The sequence below is a fragment of the Sceloporus occidentalis genome, unplaced genomic scaffold, assembly GCF_023333645.1.
Source record: "Sceloporus occidentalis isolate IW3139 unplaced genomic scaffold, rSceOcc1.0.p SCAF_4, whole genome shotgun sequence".
Lineage (NCBI taxonomy): Eukaryota > Metazoa > Chordata > Lepidosauria > Squamata > Phrynosomatidae > Sceloporus > Sceloporus occidentalis.
The window spans coordinates 182,250,172-182,271,313 of NW_028316984.1; the positions used below are offsets into that span (position 1 = coordinate 182,250,172).

General features: G+C 40.3%; 1 protein-coding gene across 3 annotated transcripts in view; it reads right to left on the reverse strand.

The window, feature by feature from the left end:
- CCDC85C (coiled-coil domain containing 85C) overlaps window positions 1-21,142 on the reverse strand; it is a 248,370-nt gene that overhangs the window by 18,815 nt on the left and 208,413 nt on the right. For all 3 annotated transcript variants that reach the window (XM_089522511.1, XM_089522510.1, XM_089522509.1), the window contains one exon: window positions 9,965-10,060. In XM_089522511.1, the coding sequence (XP_089378637.1) occupies window positions 9,965-10,060 (96 nt within the window). The remainder of the gene's footprint in view (window positions 1-9,964; window positions 10,061-21,142) is intronic.

A 21,142-nucleotide genomic window follows, 5' to 3' on the forward strand; every position in this document is an offset into this window, starting at 1 on the left:
AGGCACCAGAGTAAAACTGAGGCAGAAGGTGGAGTAGCAGCCTCCCAAGTGCTCTCAGGAAGTCTCTGGGAGACTCTGGTTGTTAGACAATCTCTTCTGGACCCCATTAAATATCCTGCTAACTCAGTTTTTTTATGAAGCATGTTTCTCGGCATTAAGGGTCCTGCAATGAGCTTGAAATGCACAGTCCCAGAAGGCAGACTGGACAGAGCTGAGTTTTCAGTTAAAAAAAAAAAAAACCCTCTGAATTTTATTATCCTATATACTACTTCAGCCATCACTAGCACACAGAAAAGAATACCCACCAAAATTCACCCCTACAAAATATAATTCATATTACAAAATCTAGTAGGCTTTTTTTTTTTTTTTTTTTTGGTTTCAAAATTTAGACCAGTGTTGCAGCAAAGTTTGGTTATTTTGGTTCACAGAGAGAAAGAAAGAGTTCTGGGTAAAATCATAAAGCTCTTCAGCTGGGCTAGATTTCTTCCCCCAGGCTTACATTTCACTTTACACTGTAGCACTGCAGCTTGACCGCTTATAGCCACAGTGATGTTTCTTTTTCCTGCTGCCTGTTTAAAGTCTCAGTTACAAAAATAGGTCATTCTCTTAGGGCCTTTAACCTAGTTTGAAAACTGTGCTACCCACTAACTAAGCTGATTAATTTTGGACCAATGGTGAGTTTGCATGATGGTATGTTTTTTAAAATGAATTCAATCCAAAGCAGGAGGAAGCAAGAGGGATTTAGCAGCTGACAGTCAAAACTAGATCTCGGATGGAAAAGGAACAATTAATTATTGATCTTGCTGGGTGCTGAATATATGGAACCAATTCGTTCAGCCTTTGCATGCCTGTGATACTCAATAGAATGGGCAATCACATCTCAATGCACAATACCAGAAATGTCGAGGCACAAACCCATACAAATGATGGCTGCTTCCACAGGCTACATGCATACAGCAAGCTTGGTTGTCTAACCTAATGATTGCCTGTAATCCAGACTGAGACTTGCCATTGCACATTATTGTCAGCATGGAATTCTCTAGTATACTAGCTTTACCTATTAACCTTATATGTCATTGTTCAAATGTAAAATGTAGGCACTTTGTCATATTTTGCAGGAAGACATGACATCTGTTAGCATCAAGGTTCAGCCATATGCTAAACTATACCTGATGAACATGGCACTGTTAAAGCCCATTTGTGGAAGAGAAAAGGGGATGGCAATGGGCCTGAACAGACAGGCCAAAATAAAGCTGCTTTGGGTCATTTTGGAGGTATGCTGTTTAAATGACACACACATCTTAAAAGGTCAGACGCTGCGCCAAAGCTGCGTTCCAGTCCTTAGGACTGGAGAATTGCTTTGGCACTGCTTCCGGCCTCTTAGGATGCATGCATCATTTAAACAGCATATCTCCAAAGTGACCCAAAGCAGTTTTATTTTGGCCTGTCTGTTTGGTCCCAATCTTAGCTGGACTCTCAGTGGTCATTTTTCGACAAAAACCACCAACTCCCCTCCACTGCCCATGGCCCTTGCATTTACTGTATGCCTTTAACAGGAGCCAGAGAAACAGCAGTTGTTGCTTGTTGTTGTGTGGCTTCCAGTCGTTTCCAATTTATGGCAGCCCTAAGGCAAACCTATCATGGGGGTTTCTTGGTAAGATTTGTTTACAGGAGGCTTGCCATTGCTTTCCCATGAGGCTGAAAGCATGCGATTAGTCCAAGTGGTTGAAGCTGACCTGGGAATCAAACTTTGGTCTCCATCATCATAGTCCAAGGCTCAAACCACTACACCATGCTGGATTCTCAAAGTTAGGGTGAAATTTTCTGAGGCTTGTAAATAAAGTAATCAAAAACCCTTTGACTGCTTAAGTCCTACGTGCCAAGCAGTGAAAGGCAAAGAAGCAGAACCAGGAAAAAAGCAACCCATGAAAGATGATGTCTAACTAGGACTGCACTTCCCCTGCCTTCTAGTTCCTGGTTGAGAATCTGAACTTTTAAAGCAGGGATGGGCAAGGTGTGGCCGATGGTTTTTTTGTGGGTTTTAATGTTTGATCTTTATGTACTATATAATGTTGTTACCCGCCTCGATCCCTAAAATGGAAGAGGCAGGATATAAATAAATATTTCATTCATTCATTCATTCATTCATTCATATGTGTCCCCCTGAGCCATTTCTGTGACATCCCCAGGGCTTCAAAAGGCTCAAATTTGTTTGCTCCAAAATGCCTTCTATGAAGTGTGTAGTGCATTTCCACCATGTTTAGCCCCACACGAGTCTTACAAAATGCAAATGCTGCTTTTGCTCTAAAATATCCACCAGGGGGTGTGGGAACCATTTCTTCCATGTTTGGGGCCACCCTGGGCCTATTTAGGACCAAGAGAGGCCTTTTTTGAAAGAGGCGGTGTTTAAAAATGGGCGTCTCCTAAGCCTAAAATAGCCCAGGAAGGCCCAAAAGTGTGGTGAAAATCTGCCCCCCCCCCCGGTCTTCTAGAGGTCACATACATAAATACATACATATATCCAAATGACCTCTAGAGGATGGGGGGATTTTCACCAGGCTTTGGCAACTTTCTACCCTCCAGGGATTGCATGCACTGGTAAAAACAACAATAAAACATAAGTGGCTGGAAGTATACAGTTGACCCTTAATATGCACCATTTTTTTATCCAGATTCAAGCATCCACGGCTTGAAAATATTCCAAAAAAATATAAATTCCAAATACCAAACCTTGATTTTGCCATTTTATATAGGAGACACCAGGTGACTATGCCATTGTATTTAATGGGACTTGAGCATCCACGGATTTTGGCATCCCCGGGGGTCCTGAAACCAAACCCTAGTGGATACCAAGGGCCTACTGTGCCTCTGGTTTTAGAAAATGAGTATTTTTTAACATGTGTGTGTGAGAGAGGTTGCAGTTTGTTTAAAGGGTCATTTTTCACCATCCAGGACAAGCAATTCACCTTTGGAGAAGTCAGAAAAAGACAATCTAAGTATTCTGGAAGGGTCAAAGGTTTCTAAAACAGCCCTGGGGCCATGTGCCTCCCCGCAGCCATTTCTCTGCCCACCCCTCCTCTAAAAGCTGCATGTCAGGCAGATGCTCAGCAGTTTTCTTCATGAATACATCTTGATGAGATGCATTGTGAGTATCCTCATTAAAAATAGAATTCTGGACCTAGAAACACAAGCAGATTCTGGCAGCTGAGTAAGCTCCCCTTTCCCTCTCTCATTCTCATTTTCTCTTTTTCTTTTTCTTCTTCTCAGTATCTATGCACACAACCATAACCTGAAGGATAATCTAGGTACCCTAGGGCCTGATACATTAGTAAGGTTTTCACAGCACTGAGACTTCAGATAATGAAAACAACGGTTGTGGTGCATGCGAGACACAGATACATCAGTGTGACATGTAGGTTATGGATAGCTGGAGGATTTGGTTCATCATCCCTTGTACTGTATTTCAGAGAAGGGTTTTTAAGCGAAGAGATTTTAATCTCTTCTCCTTTACAGAATTCCTCAGGGGTGCAATTCAGATTTTAATTGCTGTGGGAAACTCTACAGTAACGGGAGTGGAAGAGCTAGGAGTGGGGAGTCCTTTTTTGGATTATAAATCACATTATTCCTCCCAACCAGCATGGCCACAAAGCACCATGCTGTTTGGAACTTTTGGGAATGATAGCCCAACAAGTAATTTTCCTATTTTCTGGATGATTTTCTAAAAACGTCCAGGCAATCTTGGGGGGGGGGCAGAAATGCTTGTGAGATTTTCTGCCTCAGGTGTCAAAATAATTTATCTGGCTTTGGCTACTATCCTTAGGGATTAGCTATTACATGCCCCATGATTTAGGTGGGTTTTCCACCCCACATCAAGCAGCAGAAGATATTGGTCTAGATAAGAGAATGGAGGTCAGACATGCTTGGAAAGTCTACGCAAGCAGAGTTCCCAAGTATCTGCACATCAGTGTCAGCACATGGCTTCAATGTCAATGGGAGCAGTGGATCAATTCTCAAAATAGCTGACCCAGTCCCTGTAATGAACTTTTGGTTGTGTGGAAAAGAGGGGAGAGGTGCCTTTGTTTTCAGTAGTTGCTATGACAAGCCTTTCTTGCAACCAATGTGATAGGTTTATTATGCCAATTCTCATACATAACTGAATTATCTTTATGCAGTATTCATTGTCATAGGATTACCTACAGCCCACAAGTAGAACACAAAAATGTATTTACAGTTCCAGTAGCTTTATTTCAAAAAGAAGAATGATACAACTGGAAAGGGTATGGAAAGGAGCAAATGAAATGATCGGTGGCTTAGACTTAAACAACACCCCTATTTGGAAAGACCATTTGGAGGGGTTACTCGTCTAAAAAAAGGGCAAGTAAGACATAAAACATGTTTATAAAAGTATGCATGGTAGGGCAAAATTGCTTTTTGTACAGAAATGTAATTTCTCAGCCCAAAGGGAAAAGGCCTTTCCAGCCAGGTGACTTTCAAAATGCTCTCTCCCTGCAGAACTTGAAAATATATACCATCTTTGGATTACAACTCCCAGAATCCCCCAAGCAGCACAGCCACTGGGAATTTAAATTGCCAAAACTGTTGAATGTATAATGGTTTAAATTACTATTACCTGGCTTGATGATGATGATTGAATCAATGAGTAAATAATTGTGCACACATACACATATAATTGCATGTTGTACACCAGCCTAGAATCTGAACAGGATAAAAGGGGATCTTGCTTTTAATCATTAACAACTGTAAATAATAAACTGGAGTGATGTTTGTCCCCTTTTCTTACAACACTAGAAGCCAAAATCATTTGAATCTGCATTCAAATTTAACTAGATATAAAAATGAAGATTCTGGACAAAGAAAAGGAAATCTTTCTTCATCCAGAACCCAGCGAAACTATTGAATTCTTGGCCATCAGAGGTGATGACACCAGTCAGTAACAGACAGATTAAAAAGAGGATTAGAGAAACTCCTGGGGGATAAAGCTATTATTGGTACCAGTCATGACAGCTTCAGGGGTAAAGTGTTTCTGAATACCAATTACTAGGAGACAACAGCAGGAGACAATTATGTCTTGCTTGTAGAAGTCTCAGTGGCAACTGTTTGCAAGTGTGGAAACTGGACACAGGACTAGATAGCCCTCTGCTCTGAGAAGAGATGTAAAATTTCCATAAATTTGGAAGTCAGGGGGGGGGGGGAGGCATTGCCCCCATCAAGTTATTTTAGAAATGAAAATATTTGGCAAAGTTGAATGTCTCTGTTACTTTAAGAACATAAAATCTATTATGTGTAACTCAGCATAACAGTGTCATGTTCAGCATATTAAAAATATTTAAAAATAAAATTAAAATATTAAATAATTTATTATTATTTTTTTTAAAAAGGAAACAATTATAAATTGAGTTTATTTTTTCCCCTTACAAATGGAGCTACAAGGTCCTGAACTGTTCTTGTTGTTTGCCCTCAAGTCACTTCTGATTTGTGGAGATCCTAAAGCGAACCTATTATGGGTTTTCATGGCAAGACTTGTTCAGAGAGGGTCTGCCTTTGCCTTCCTCTGAGGCCAAGAGAGTGTTGCTAGCCCAGTGGTTTTCCAAGGCCAAGCAGGGATTCAAACCTTGGTTTCCAGGATAGTAGTTCTTTGCTCAAACCACTACACCATGCTGGCTCCCCCTGAACAGTTAGGTATAAACTATGAGAACTCTCTGCCTTTGCCAGTTTATGAGGAGCTGTCAAAACTGCTCCAATAAAAACAGAAAAAACTATTAACATTAGCAAAACAAAGAAAATTATTTTGTCACTATTAGTCCTGCATAGTTCCAGGCAGAAATAAAGGACTTATACTCATTTTTAAAACATGAGAAAAGGGAACCAATACAAGGATTTGCAATGATAGAAGGTACTGCACATATATGATTACCTGCTACATACCGTAGCTTTTAGAAATAAAATAGCAGAATTATGTATAAGAACAGCTTGTCTTTAAATATTTTTAATTGCAAAAGAGACTATTCTATGCCCTATTTCCCTTTTTTGAAGAAAAAGGCTATGGAAAAAATTGGGGGTTTTCCTGAATTTTTCTGTTTTTAATTCGAGACTTCACTTCTCTAGATGTGACCCAGTAGAGTTCTTCTTACATCCTGATGAACTGATGGTATGTACTTTTGTTACTGTCTTCCCGCCTGAATCTGCCCGAGCTTTGAGATCTTTAAGGAAAGCTTTTTTCTTGGTCCCATCACACTCACAGGTGCATTCAATGTGGACAGGAGACAGGTGGCTGCTCTCAGACTGTGGAACTCTCTTCCACAGCATGCTGGATAAGCTCCCTCTCTGCTTTCCTTCCACTGGTAAAATTCAAACAGGCTTTTGATCACTAACTGAATGTGGAGGAGGTTTTGCAAAAATAAAATAAAATACTATAACCAAAATTATTGGTTAAAACAGTGATTCCCAACCTTTGATCCTTCAGATGATTTGGACTTCAGCTCCCATAGTTTCTGACTGTTGGACAAGTTAGCTGGGGCTTCTGGGTGCTGAAGTCCAAAACAAATAGAGGTCCAAAGTTTTGGAACCACTGGGTTAAAATATTAGAACCAAGGACTGGATTAAAACAGGTTGAAATTTTTTTTCTTTTCTTTCATTTAAATAAAAAAGTTTTCAACCTGTTTTAATCCAGTCCTTGGTTTTAATATGATAGTTCATTCAATCATTTCTTAATACAGTAGTCTTTAATGTTACAACATAGACTTCTCAGCTGTATCTTATTATAATTCACAGACAGAGTATCTGAAACAGTGCCTGAACCCATTTTTCCAATGATGATGATGGTGATGATGATAATGATGACGATGATGATTTGCCTTCAAATGCCCTGCAGGGCATGAGGGGGCATTTTTGCCATGTTTTGGAGTCCCTGGGCAATTTTATGGCCAAGAGAAGCATTTTTCAAAAGAAAAGAAAGCAAAGGAGAGGTGACTGATCACTTCATTTTTTAAAAAAGGCCTCTCCAGGTGATGTGTGATGCCACCCACAATCCCAGAGTGTCTTAGGGATGATTTTTTCGGATGGGAATGAGATGTGAGGTTTCTTCAACTAGACTCCCGGTTGCCCAACCCTGTCTTGGCATAAATAAATTTAAGCTTCAAGCCTTCCCTCCTAATTCCGTTTAAGAATATATTCCCCTATCGATGTATAGTATCTATGATTCTTGATTTTAATAATGTCATTGGATGTTTTTAAATTTTGGTCGCATTTAATCCATTTTAATTATGTACTTTTAAGATGTGGTTTCTACTGTTTTTATTGTCTGTTTTTAACAATTTCTGTACACCGCTTTGGTCGTTGGAAAAGCGGTTAATAAATGAACAATTATTATTAAGCTGATTTGAGTTGTACATTGGAAGAAAAGGAAGACAGTATGACAAAGATAGGGAACTGTAGAGCGGGGGGGGGGTAATTTTCACCCCAAAATAGTAGGCTTCATCACCCCAAAATCTATTGAACATTGGTCAAATAATTAACTGGAAGAAACATCTAGTTTACATTTCTCATGGTTTTCAGTACTTCTCCTCTTCTTCTAGGAGGGATGGGGTGGTGTGGGCCTAAAGGGTCCAGCTCTCCTGGAGGCTTCCTAGTGGGGGCCATGGGGAATTTTACTCCAAAAAGATAAATTGTCCAAAAATATGGGGGGAAGGCTTGTGGGGGGCTGTTTAGAAAAAAGTCCCTGGAGGCTGTACGTTGTATAGCAATATTCCAATGGCTCTTGGGTATGATAATATACCAATGGCTCCGAATATCAACACATGCATAAGAAACAAGGTGCAGGTTAAGTGAGAAGGGGGACAAAATCATAAGAGGCACTGGCCTATTCATTTGTTTATTTGCTAAGTGTATACCCCAACTTTTTCCTGGCTGGGATACAAGGCAGATAATTAGGGAAATATTAGATTCCTCCCCCCCTCATTTAACTGTCTTTTCAATTTTTTGTTATCATTTTTTTCATCTGTTTAATGATTAGCTTGTTTAAAACACATCCATTTGTGATTTTCTGGTCAATTGTTTCACTGCTCACATAATGAAATGATAGTGTGGTTTGATTTTCTTCTCTCTTTCTTCTTAAGTTTTTTTCAGAGCATAGAAAATCCAATTTTGGGGATTATACCTCCTGAAATCTCCCAGCTACCATAGTCCAAAAAGGTAAGTTTTGCAACCATTGTTCTGTACCCTCCCTTGCTTGTGGTCAAGCTTAGGTCAGCAATGACCTTCTTAGCAACCACTCTTTCATGATGCCAGAATGCCTTGCATGCATATTTTGTTATTCAAATGATAAAGTGAAAATGGGGTACGGAGAGAATAGCATCTGCCAGAAAATAAATTAATTAACGATGAGCCCAATTTAAAAAAAAAAAAACAGAATGGTCCAGAACAATGCAAAATAAATAAACAATTAAAAAAACAATTGAAAGAGAAAAATCTTTGCCACCAAAGGAAGGTAAGCCCTTTCCTTAAACAAATGGCATATAAGTATGAATAGGATAAAACAAAAGAGATCCATCTGTACTCATTTGTCACTGATTTCTTATTCATGGGATTTGTTTAGTAAAGAATGACAACTAAAAAGGCCTCGTTTTTCATTCTTCACAAAATGGATGCTTAACTCTGCCAAAATGGAAGTTTGCATCTAATGTTTGGTGAAAAGGGATGTGCTTCCTGGATAAATATAGAAAAAAATGAATGAATGAATGAATGAATGTTTCTGCACAGAAAGCAGTGCATTTTATGTAGAAATTCCAGAGGGTTTTTTGTGCAAAAAGTGATTTTGGTTTTTTGCACAAAACCACATGCTTTATTATAAACACATTTTTTCATAAGATGCAAAAAAAAAAGCATTAAAATATATAAAATTCTCAAACATTCACCCTAGGGGAAGATGACTTTTGAAGTTCTTTACTCTTTGCAGGAGAATGAAACAGTCAAAGATTTACACTCCTGTTCCCTTCTTCTACAACACAGGGGAATCTTTGGCTCTTTGTGATGCTGATAAACTACTGATCCCATTACCTTATCTTTGGCAAGACCAGCTAAGGCAGATGGGAACTGAAGTTCAACACCATAGGATCCCTAGTACTGTGCTACATCATGAGAGAGTAATCTGAAGTTCAAGCATGGTCATAAGATGGTGGCCTCTTCTGTGCAAGGTGACTAGAGGTCATCACTGCAAAGGAGGACAAGGTACCTCAAAACATAAGAGGTTCAAGAAAAATGTAGGATATTATAAAACAAAAGCTAAAAACACTAATATAAATTCATTTTATATGGTTTACTTTCAGCCTTATTACACATACTGTATTGTATTATATACTGTATTTTTCAGAAGAAGAAACTATCTTTGTTAAACTGCCTTGTTGGCTTGCAATATACTTAGAGAACTCTGGGCAAGACAAACTCTGGGCAAAATGCTTTACTAGCAACAAACCCTTGACTAAATCTACATTTAAATTATTCTTTTCATTTGTCCAATGTGTTGAGATTAAGGAACAAACCCTTTCAACATTTGCAGTGTGTCCTCAAGCAGCCCATTGCTTAACACATTTGCTGTCATTTCCCGCTCTTTGAAACAAAATACACCCCAAGCTCAGGGAACAAATCTTAACTGCTTCTGCTCCTAGAAAAAAATAACTTTAGAAGGATCCAGCCTATCCCCTTATTTGCACTGGGGACAGACTACCAGGCAGATGCATTTGTCAAAGAAAAACAGCAAATGTGGTGTTACTCAATGTGCTTCTTAGTCATACTCAAATGGAGGACATTTTGGATTTCCTCCTGGACAGAGGTTGAAATGTAAGACACATTCTGGAAAAAGAGAACATCTGGTCATCCTGATCGTGTGCTCATCCCAGCATAAGGAACCTCCAAGTTGTGGTTTGCTAAACACAAAGAACACACTTACCTTCATAGCGTGCACCACTGCCTCTGGTTTCTGGCTTATGGGAACATATCCCACTGCTGGAGAAGCAGTGAGATCAGCAGTCATACGAAGTGGCCCCTATAAAGGAAGAACAGGGAAAGCAAAGACTTTAATTTGTTTGTGCAAATGTATTCCACTCTGAGACATGTACAGTGTCTATCTGGCCATGTTCCATTTCACATTAGTAGCTCTTTCTTGTTTCAAGGACTTCCTGTATGACAGAGACTGAAGGCTCTTTCATAATAAAATTTTATAGCACTAGAATTCCACTTTAATTGCCCTGGCTACAACCTATGGATCCCTGGGATATTCTAGTTTAGGAAGACCCTGGGCAAGTCACACTTTCTCAGCAAAACCTGTATGAAGAAATTTGCCAAGAAAACCATAAGTTGGAAACCACTTGAAGGCACACTGGACTAAGAAAAATAACATTTTAGCTTAACACAAGGTACGTGTAGGAGGATACTTTTTTTTAAAGAGAAATTCCTGAAGATTTTGAGAAGGGTGATGCTGGATGTACTGATCCAGAGTCCCTGACAACAAGAAGGTGCTGCTGATCAATAGAAAGTCTGGTTTGGAGACTGTGATTCAATTTGTTCTGGAAGGGGTTGACCACATATTTATAGTCCAGGAATATTCCTTGACTGAGCTATTCCTTGACACCCAAATGGTAGGAATAGCAAGAAGAGCTTTTGCATAATGGCACTTAGCTGGTGCACAGGAACCATTCCTAGGTCAACAACAGTCATCCATGCCTTACTTGTGTTATCTTGCCTACTGCATTCTGCTTTATGAAAAATTTCTTGGAAATTCAGTACTTAAGCTGCTCACTGGTACCTAATACAGTATTGTGATCATATGAAAGACCTGCACTGCATTTTAGTTGCTTTCCATACTCAATTCAAGGTGTTGTTTTAATCTTTAAAGCCCCACATGGTTTTAACAAAAAGACTACAAAAGATTGGAAAGAGAAACAGCAGAATCGGAGCATACCAACAGACTGCAGTCCATTAGCAGTGGGTTGAACAAAGACAATGGTTTCCTGACACACTATATACATTATAACACTAGCTAGCCTAAGCCCCAAGCCTCATGCAGGCTCTCTTGGCCAGTACATTATTTCTTCTTTTTGGCTCCTACACTACATCCCAATACTCATTGATATGGTCATCTTACTAACCTTGGCTTTAGGCAACATCTTTGCCTTGTTCCCCAATGACCATCATTACAACTCAGCTTGTCATCTCATCTCCACACTCACAAAGTTTTGCATTCCCATGGATATTCTCACACAGAGACTGCTATATAGGTCTATCCCTTGGCTTTCCACTCCACCAAATGCATCTGAGGAAGTAGGCTCAAGTCTACAAAAGCTCATGCTACCAAATTCTATTTTTCAGTTAGCCTGAAAGATGCTGCAAGATCTCTGATTTGCATACTGATTTTCTAGACTATTATAGCTATGTCTTTGATTTTTACATGGCTTGAGATTTGACTAAGAAATTGCCTAGCTCTGTATGAATCTGTTTGGATATTAAAGTCTTCTGGGGAGGCTCTCTTGAGAGCACTGTCATCTGTGCAGGGATGTGGGGTGGTTTTCTCCTCCATTGCTGCCTTACTGGGGAACATCCTCCTCACAGTGCTGCAATAAATTGCTGCTTTGCTGCTTTGAGGGAAGATGCATCTCTTCAAACTGGCCTTTTGAGTACTGATTCTTGTAATTATCTTAACGGCTTTAGTTACTACAAGGATTTTAATCGTTTCATTGCCTAATTTGTTTCTAACTTTGTTTTTGTATGTTTTAACTTGTTTTTCATGATTTTTGTTATGTTCTCTGAGTGCTTGTTTTTTAAGCATAAAGGAGGGATAAAAATGTCAATAAATATATGGGAGTTATACTTCAGTGGGTTGGGAGTTATAGTCCAATATAACTGGAGGGCATCAGGGTGAAAAGGGCAGGTGACAACTCTTTTCAAAAAGGAAAAGCCACATCCAAAGGAACAAATCAGGATGGGAGAAGAAGGAAGGAGAAAGGAGAACACATAATCCTTTCCTTCCCAAACATCCCCACTCATTGTTCTCTCCCAGACTAAAGCTCCTCTGTTGCTTCTCTGATCTCAGGCTCCCAGAAGATTTCATAGAATCATAGGTTCATAGAGTTGGAAGGGGCCACATGGGCCACCTAGTCTAAACCCCTGCCATGCATACTGTATATATTCGTCTATAAATTGAGAAATTTATGCCCAAGAACTGACCCCAAAATCTTGGGTCAATTTATATACGGGTCAATATGGTTATGCCGATGATGGCAACTCATTCAGTGACAAACACACACACACCTTCCTCCCCACTTTCCCTTCATGTCTGGAAATGGGCTGCTGGAAGCACAGGAGGTGCAGGGTGATTTTTATTTCTATGGGAGCAACAGCTGAGCCAGTCACAAACACACATACACCTTCCTCCCCACTTTCCCTCCCTGCCTGGGAATAGACCTGAGGACCCTCAAAGTTTTACCCTCGAGTTATCCACGGGCCATACCAAAATCCATAACTTTGGCCCCCAAACTTGCCCTTGACTTATACATGAGATCAACCTATAGTCAAGTCTTTACGGCAACTAAAGCACCTGTGAAAGATACCCATCCAACCTCCGTTTAAAGCCCTCCAACGAGGGAGAGGCAACCACCCTCTGAGGCAATTTATTCCACAGCTGAACAGCTTTTTACAGTAATTTTTTTTTCTAATATTTAGATAGAATCTCTTTTCTTGTATTTTTAATCCATTGGTTGGTGTTCTAGATTCTGGGGCAATGAAAAACAAACTGGCTCCATCATCTACATAGCTTCCCTCCAGATATTTAAAGGTAGCTATCATGTCACCTCTCTATCCTCACTGCTCCAAGCTAAACAAATCTAGCTCCCTAAGTTGTTCCTCATATGGCTTGGTTTCCACCTTTTATCATTTCAAAGTGGCCAATTAACATAAGCTTTTTTAAAAAGCACCCATGTACCTTTGTCCTCAGTGAAATGAAAACATTTGTTTAGGCAAACCAAAAGCATTTTTTAACTCTAGTGACCAATTTAACCTTTGAAATCACTCGTACTGCCACAACTTTTACTAGAAAGTGATAGACTTAATAGCAGGGGAGAGAGGGAGAAAATAGTTGGCACCCATTTTATTTGGTTGCATGGTGACACTCTTCAAAGAGCGCCAAGTACCCTTCAAGGAAGGTTGTGAACCCAAGGTAAGTAGATATACAGAAAGGCAGTGCAAGAGGACTCAGTTCCAAAATGTTCCATTTAGTTCTTTGGTGTTTGGCATGCTGTTGAAAGACAGAACTGCCACTTTCATACCAAGGAACATGAGTACCCAACCACTCCAGCATGCACCTTTGATATGTGTGATCCCTTTTAAGGTCTCTCCTAAACAAGGTGAGATACAATGTCCTTATTCAGAGAGGTGGCCCCTTTCTGCCTCTCTGATTTGTGCATTTGCTCTGTACCATTCAAAGAAATTAACAATGGATTCATTGAAATAACTCACTATTTTGCCTTTGCACTCTTGGGCAAAACAAAGAGAGATCTTTCTGTTGGGCTAAGAAAGCAAATTCAGATGACAGAGTGGTATGAACCATTAATCCAGGTAATGCACTGGCTATTCAAAGCACATAGGTGCTCATTACTTTCTTTCACCAACACCAGTGATTATGATAAACATGATGATATCCCTTTATCTTCGTACTTCAGACTTAGAGATATTAGAAGAATGAAAGGGGTTCTCATTTTCAAGATTTTGCTGCTCTTAACCTATTCCTTATGACTCTTATTCATCTTCCTTTCTCAGTTTATGAACCTTCAGATTAGAAAATATAGTTTGAACAGGAGATTATAGTTCCTCAAATAAGCTGTTTTTAAGTTTGTGGTCATGCAGAGTTTACCTTTCCCATTTCAGAGGACAAAACCTCTCCATAACAGATTGTGGAACTGTGGTTTGTTTAAAGTGTGTTGTATGAATACATAGTTTACAACTCCTAAATTCTCTAGCTAATGGGGCCACCATATAGTACATACTACTCTGGCCAAGAAATCTGGGAAATTTTAAGAGTTGTAGTCTATAAAAAGTTATTGTCCAAAGCTGTGCAATTTAAGGGAAAGTCAAGATACCATATAATGAAAGGTTATGGTTTATAAAAACTGGAAGTGCCTAACCTCCTCCTCCAAAAAAGAGAAGGCAAAGGAAACATAAAGTTGGATCTGGCCATGGTGGCCAAACCTGTCAGCGCAACTGCTGGGGTCCAACAACCCTTGTCAGCAACTCAAACGAGTCCTGGGGTTAAATCAGACCCTTGGAGCAGAGCTGGCAAATTTCCAGAAGCCGAAGCGTGGCTCCCAGAGTCCAATTGGGATGACAGCAACTGGATGTCTTCCAGGAACTGCAGCAATGCAGGAACCTCCAGGAACACACAGCAAACCGATGCTGTAGCTTCTTCTGATAAACCACCAGAGAAACAAAAGTCCCCAAAGTGCTCTTTATTCAGTGCTATAATACAAAACTAGATCTCTAAAACTCCAAAACATACCAATCCAACTCCTACTTCAAACCCACACCACACCCTTGCAACCCCTGGGTTTATATAGACTCCAGACCATGTGGTCTCCCAAACCCAGTGAGTTCAGGTGTGTAGCCATGCCATGTGTCTCCTCTGCAATCCAGACACATGTTTCATCATCCATGGCTACGTGCACTTGGACATTGAAGTGTCCTTGGCCCAATGAGCATCAGCTGTGGATGATCAGCCTTGCCACTGTGCTGAATGCTCATGGCCAAACACACACACACACATCAAGCATTTCCCTGTGTGCTGTGTTTTAACCCTTCAAATCCTGACAAAAACCCCGTTTGGATTACTGTAATGAGCTCTATGTGGACTTGCCTTTGAAAAGTGCTCAGAAACCTTTGTTGGCCTAAAGAGCTGCATCCAGGTTGTTAAATGGCTACAGGGAGTACACAACTCCCTGGTTGCAACCACTCCATTGGGTGCCATTCCATTTCTGGGTACAATTAAAAGTGCTGTTTTTGACCTATAAATCCCTATATGGTGTAGGACCATGTTTATCCCTTTATGAGCCCATTCAAGCTCTAAAATCATCCAGAGAGGCTCTTCTCTCTGTGCCACCAATGTCTAAGGATTATGTTGTGGGGGCAAGGGAAAGGGCTTTCTTGGTGGCTGCTCCCAGACTTTGGAACTCCCTCCCCAGAGAGGCCAGGATGGTCCCGTCCCTGCTCTCCTTTCAGCAGCAAGTAATAACATTTTTTGTACTGTCTGGCTTTTTCATACTGACAAGGGTTGGGCTTTTAAATGCTGTACAATTCAGATTTTAAAGTTGTGTTTATGGTTTTAAAAATACATTCATTTTTAATATTTTTAATTTTACAAAATGTTCAGTTGTTTTTAAATCTTTATATTTATACTTTCTAATGCTTTTGAATTGTTTTAAACTTGTGGTGAGCTGCCTTGAGTCTCTATATCCTGAGACAGGTGAGCTATAAATAAAATGAAGAACTAGGATAGTATGATGACTATGTTATCACACAATGAAGATGTCACCTTACGCCTTCCACTATCTCTTTTCTGTCATACACTTTCAGGCTGTCAGTGAGTTAAAAACAACAGCACCAAAGAATGTGCTGAGGACTTTTCCAACAGAAAACAGTGATATACTGCCAATTAATTAAAAGTTCTTGTACAACACAGACAGCCTGATAAATTCCTTGGTGGCACTACTTAACAATCCTTCTCCTTGGCAATTGGAGCAGCTGCATCAGAGTGGTTTTTAATTCAGAACATGTTCAAAGAACCAATCAGTATGGGAAAAGAATATGATGATCCACAAACAAGAAACCAAAAATCTTGAACACCCCCAGTACAGTATTTAAGAATCAATGGCCTAAAGCATTATTGGATGTGTGAGGCTACAGAAAGGTCTTACACAATAATAAAATATAAGATTAAGATGTACTTGAGGATTTTTATTTAATAAATTAAGCAAATTTCGCAAATTAGTTTGATGCAGAAATCCCAAATCCAGAATCATCCAAGCCATAGTATTTCTGGTTTCTATGTAGGGATATGAAAGCTGGACAGTGAAGAAAGCAAATACCATTCTCTAGTATTGAGCCAGGACAGTTAAAATAGTCTCAAACTGTCTCCTGCAGCGTGTTTTGGACCCAAGAGAACTAAATTCAGGCTTTGGATACATAATGAAATGACATGACTTACTGGAAAATAAACTATAATACTGTGAAAGTGGAAAGTAGCAGGAAAAGAGGAAGACCACACTGCATTGGATTGATTTCAATCAAGGAATCCAACAGGGGAGTTTGCAAGACCTCAGCAGGGATGTTGATGACAGAGTGACCTGGGCTGCATCTGCATTGAAGAAGTAATCCAGTTTAACTGTCATGGCTCCATGCTATGGAATCTGTGAACTCTGTCGTGGCACCAGAGCTCTCTGACAGAGAAACTACAATCCCCAGAATTCCACTAAATTGTGCCCTCACAGTTAAAGTGGTGTCAAACTGCATTATTTCTGCAGTGTGGATGCAGCCTTGAAGGTATTTCATTCAAAGAGGCACCATAAGGTGAAGTTGACATTATAGCAAATCACAAGCACAACACCTCACCTTTGGTCATAAATGAAGCTGCATTTCATAAATTAAGCAATTTTATGAAGTAGGTATAATTTATATATGGTATAATTGTATGAACACATTGAGATCAGTAATACTGCATCTTCTAATAGAAAATACAGCTATCCTTGCAAGAGTGGTATTTCCCACCATCATCAAACTACGAGACCATACTTCGGTCTCCTAGGTCTAGTGAAAACACAGAACTAGTGATTTACTAAGCAATCGGGCTTAGGAGGACTGCAAGAGCCAATGGGGTTACTGTATCCTTTTTCTTATCCAAGAAAATATCCTTCCTTGGTGGGCATATTTATAGTTCATTGGTGCATCAGCACTAACCATCATCAAAAATTACCAGTACGTATTATATTTGGGATTTAACTGGGCTAGACATTGGTTTGCAAATCATAAAACTAACTCTGGTTCCCAACAACCCAAGTTATAGTTTAATGCTACAGTTCTAGCATTAGGTCTAGCATTATTAGATTTCTAGCATTATTACTTTCAAAAGGAGCTCTCCAAGGTGTTGAACCTATTTTGGGACTAAAGTTCTGCATCTTGGACTATTTCCTTTAAATTCTGGAATAAAGCCCAGAGCAGATTTGTCAAAGCACTGAAATGGAATGAATGAATGAATGAATGAATCTTTATTTGTATACCGCTATTCCCATGATCACAGTGGTTTACAACAATAATAAAAACATACCGAAACTACAAAATCCAATAAAAAGAAATCCCCCCCACATTAAACAATACAGTACAGCAATAAAAATATCCATCATTCAATCACAGTTAAAAACAGTTAAAAACCAAAGCACCAATTACATCCAATACAATACAGCAACACAAGGGGAGAAGAATGGAATTAGGGAACATGGGGGAAAGCTTGACGAAAGAGGTGAGTCTTTAGATTTTTCCTGAAAGACTCCAGGGAGGGGGCTGAGCGGAGCTCGTCAGGCAGAGAGTTCCAGGTCTGCGGGGCTGAAGCAGAAAAAGCCCTATGTGCAGACACCACATATCTCGTATCAGGGACTCTCAAAAGTAGTTTCCCGCCCGACCTGAGAGTGCGGGGCGGATTATATGGAGAGAGGCGGTCCTCCAAGTACCCTGGGCCCAAGCCATTTAGGGCTTTATAGGTAAAAACCATCACCTGGTATTGCGCCCGGAAGCGGATTGGCAGCCAATGAAGATCTTTCAATACCGGTGTTATATGGCTGGCTCTGGAGTTGCCAGTGACCAGCCTAGCTGCCATATTCTGGACCAATTGTAGCTTCCGAGTTTGGTACAAGGGTTGCCCCATGTAGAGTGCATTACAGAAGTCGAGTCGAGAGGTTACCAGTACATGTACCACTGTTTCAAGGTCCTCCCGGCCCAGGAAGGGTCGCAGCTGGCGTATCAGCCGAAGCTGATAACAGGCACTTCAGTCGCATCCACCTGAGGAGTCAGGTGAAGCGACGAGTCCAGAAGCACACCCAGACTGTGAACTGTGTCCTTCACGGGGAGCGTGACCCCATTTAGGACAGGTGGAAAAATTTCCATCCCCGGACCAGGGGAACCTATCACAAGTACTTCCGTTTTCTCTGGATTCAGGCTGAGTCTATTTTCCCTCATCCAGCCCTTTACCGACTCCAGACAGGCACTGAGCGGAGAGATGCCATCCCTAGTCACTGCATCAGTCGGAGACACAGCTTTTGGCTGCCCCAATCAGAAACTTTGCAGGCATTTTCTTCTGTTGCTGTGATAGCCATATGTTACGATGTCTCCTTTGACTTATGGAGACACCGTGAATGAGAGACCTCCAAGTCACCATGTTATCAACAGCCTTGTTCAGGTCCTGCAGACTCAAGAGCTTTGGCTTCTTTGACCGAGTCTATCAGTCTAGAATTTAGTCTTTCTCTTTTCCTACTGCCTTCTTCCTTACCAAACATTGGCCTGTTACAGACAGCCAAAATAAAGCTGCTTCGAGTCACAGTGGAGGTATGGTGTTTCAATGATGCATGTGTCCTACGAGTCCAGAAGTCGCACCAAAGCCACGCTCCAGCCCTAAGGACTGGAGCATGGCTTTGGTGTGGCTTCTGGACTCTTAGGACTCATGCATCATTGAAACACCATGCCTCCACTGTGACTCGAAACAGCTTTATTTTGGCTGTCTGTAACAGGCCATTATTGTCTTTTCTAGTGACTCATGTTTTCTCATGATATGTCCAAAGTACAACACTCTCAGTTTAGTCATCTTGGTTTCTAGGGAGAATTCAGCCTTGATTTGCTCTAATACTCATTCACTGATATTCATAGACTCACTCATACTAGATTGCAAAGGAAGCATCTTTTTTGTCTTGCAAATGAATGTTAAATTTCCTGGACTTTGAGAATCTCCCAGCAGCTACATGGCCAGAAAGAGGAGATGCAGGCCTGCAAGTAATACCCTCCATACCATTTGAGCTGACAACAGAAACAGCAAAATGCAAGCCTATGGTTAACATCTTCAATGTCTTCATCCTCTATGGTTTTCCACACCTTGCCTGATGAAGAAGCCACTGGAACTTCAAAAGATTGCAACATGTATATTGTGCATTTTGCTTGGCTCAATAAAGGTTTGGTGGATTTTTATTGGATTTGCTATATGGCCAACACAGCTACCTCTGAGTGTACTCATTCATTAGTCTTTTGGGCAAATATATGTCTCTCAAACCAAGTACAGTAGTGTGGGCGGGGCTAGCATTGCAGGCTCCATCTTGCAAGGAAGCAGACTCCTCCCCTTATGGTCTCCCCCACGTGCACAACAAACTTAGTCAAGTGTGGTACAATGGTACCTTTAATAAGAAAATAGCTTGGTGTCCAGTAAATAATAACTCCAAACATAAAGTCCAGTCTTTAAGTCAGCCTTTTCAACTTCCCACTGAGGCAGGGCTTGTCTCCCAAAGCTTCCCTTTTGGACTCCACCAATCATCCTCCAAGACTTGAAGATCTCTGGTTGTCCACTCCCCAGAGTCAGCAAAAGTCCAGGCTCCTTCCTCTCAAGGGTTCCACCACTTCCCCTCCTCTCGGGGCCTCTGCCCTTGCCAATGGGCCCCTCTTGGAAGAGGTGCCTGGGCTCCATCCCTCTCTAGACTCCTTAAACCCTGTTCTTCCCCTTGCCCAACCAGCTCTTCCACACACCTCAGCCCTTCTCCTTTTATATCCCTTCCAGCTGCTCCTTCTTCCTCCACTGGCTCCACCTCTGGGCTAACTTCCTCCTTCCCCTCAACCTCCACCACCTGGCTGCCCTCAGCTCTCTCCACCTGGGTGAGTACCTCACTACAAGTAGTTACAAATGTAATACAACAAGCCGAATATGAAAGAAAGGAAGAGTGAAGAAACACAGGGCTATCTAAAGAGTAGGAAAACACTGCTGAACAATTTTTCCTTAATTTCTCGGGGGATCTGGAGTAAAAGCAGCTCTTAGTCCTAAATATGATTTCCAGTTCCCTATTTATCCTCAGTTTCTTTTATAATATTTATTCATCTTCTTGCTTCAGACTTGCTGATTATTTCTAAATCTACTACTCTGTGCATTAATAGTACTCTGAACATAGTAATTAATTTCAAAACAAGAATAAAAGCTTTCCTAATGGTTTTGCTTGAGTAGTTGTAATTGCTGTCTCATGAGACTCCAGGAGATAAACAGAAATGCATCCATTTGTTTTAGTGGAGCTGCATGTGGTTTTAAAAAGAAAAAAGAAAAGTGGCTGACATTTAGTTAGTTAAGTTGGAGTGACATTTATTTGTGTAAATCATGTGTTATGAATAATTGCAATACCTAAAAATAAACAAGTCAAGGATATATTTTACCTATTTTTTAACATTCATTTTGGCTTAACAAATATTTCTAAAAAAATATCAGTCTGTATTTTGCTGTACTGTAGCTGCCTTGACCATCTTTTTTTTTTGGTGGGAAGATGTATGTGTGTATTTATGTATGTATGCATAAATACATTAAATCCTAGATCTCTTTCATAATACACAATTATAGCACTTTGATGCCACTTTAATTTCCATGGCTTCATCCTATGGAATGCTGGGATTTGTAGTTTGAGTGAGAGACTTAGAATTCTCTGGTACAGAATTCTAAATATCTCACAAAACTAAAAGTTATAGGATTTTGGAGGATGGAGCCAAGGCAGTTACAGTGGCATCAAATGCTGTAATGGTGCTTAGTGTCATTCTTGCAACTGATTTAAATGATGGTGTGAAAAAATATACATCTTCTGGCAACGTACATGGAGAAGCATATGGTCAGGATGGGAAAACAAAGCTTTTTAAAGAACTTAATTAAGGCTTAAGCAGATGGAGATGGTGGGAGGAAAGGGTGTACTTTACCACAATGTCATAGCAATGTGTTACAAGCATCAACATTACACCCAGAGCTTCGAAGAGTTACCGTATATACTCGACTATAAGTCAACCTCATGTAGAAGTCGAGGGCAAGTTT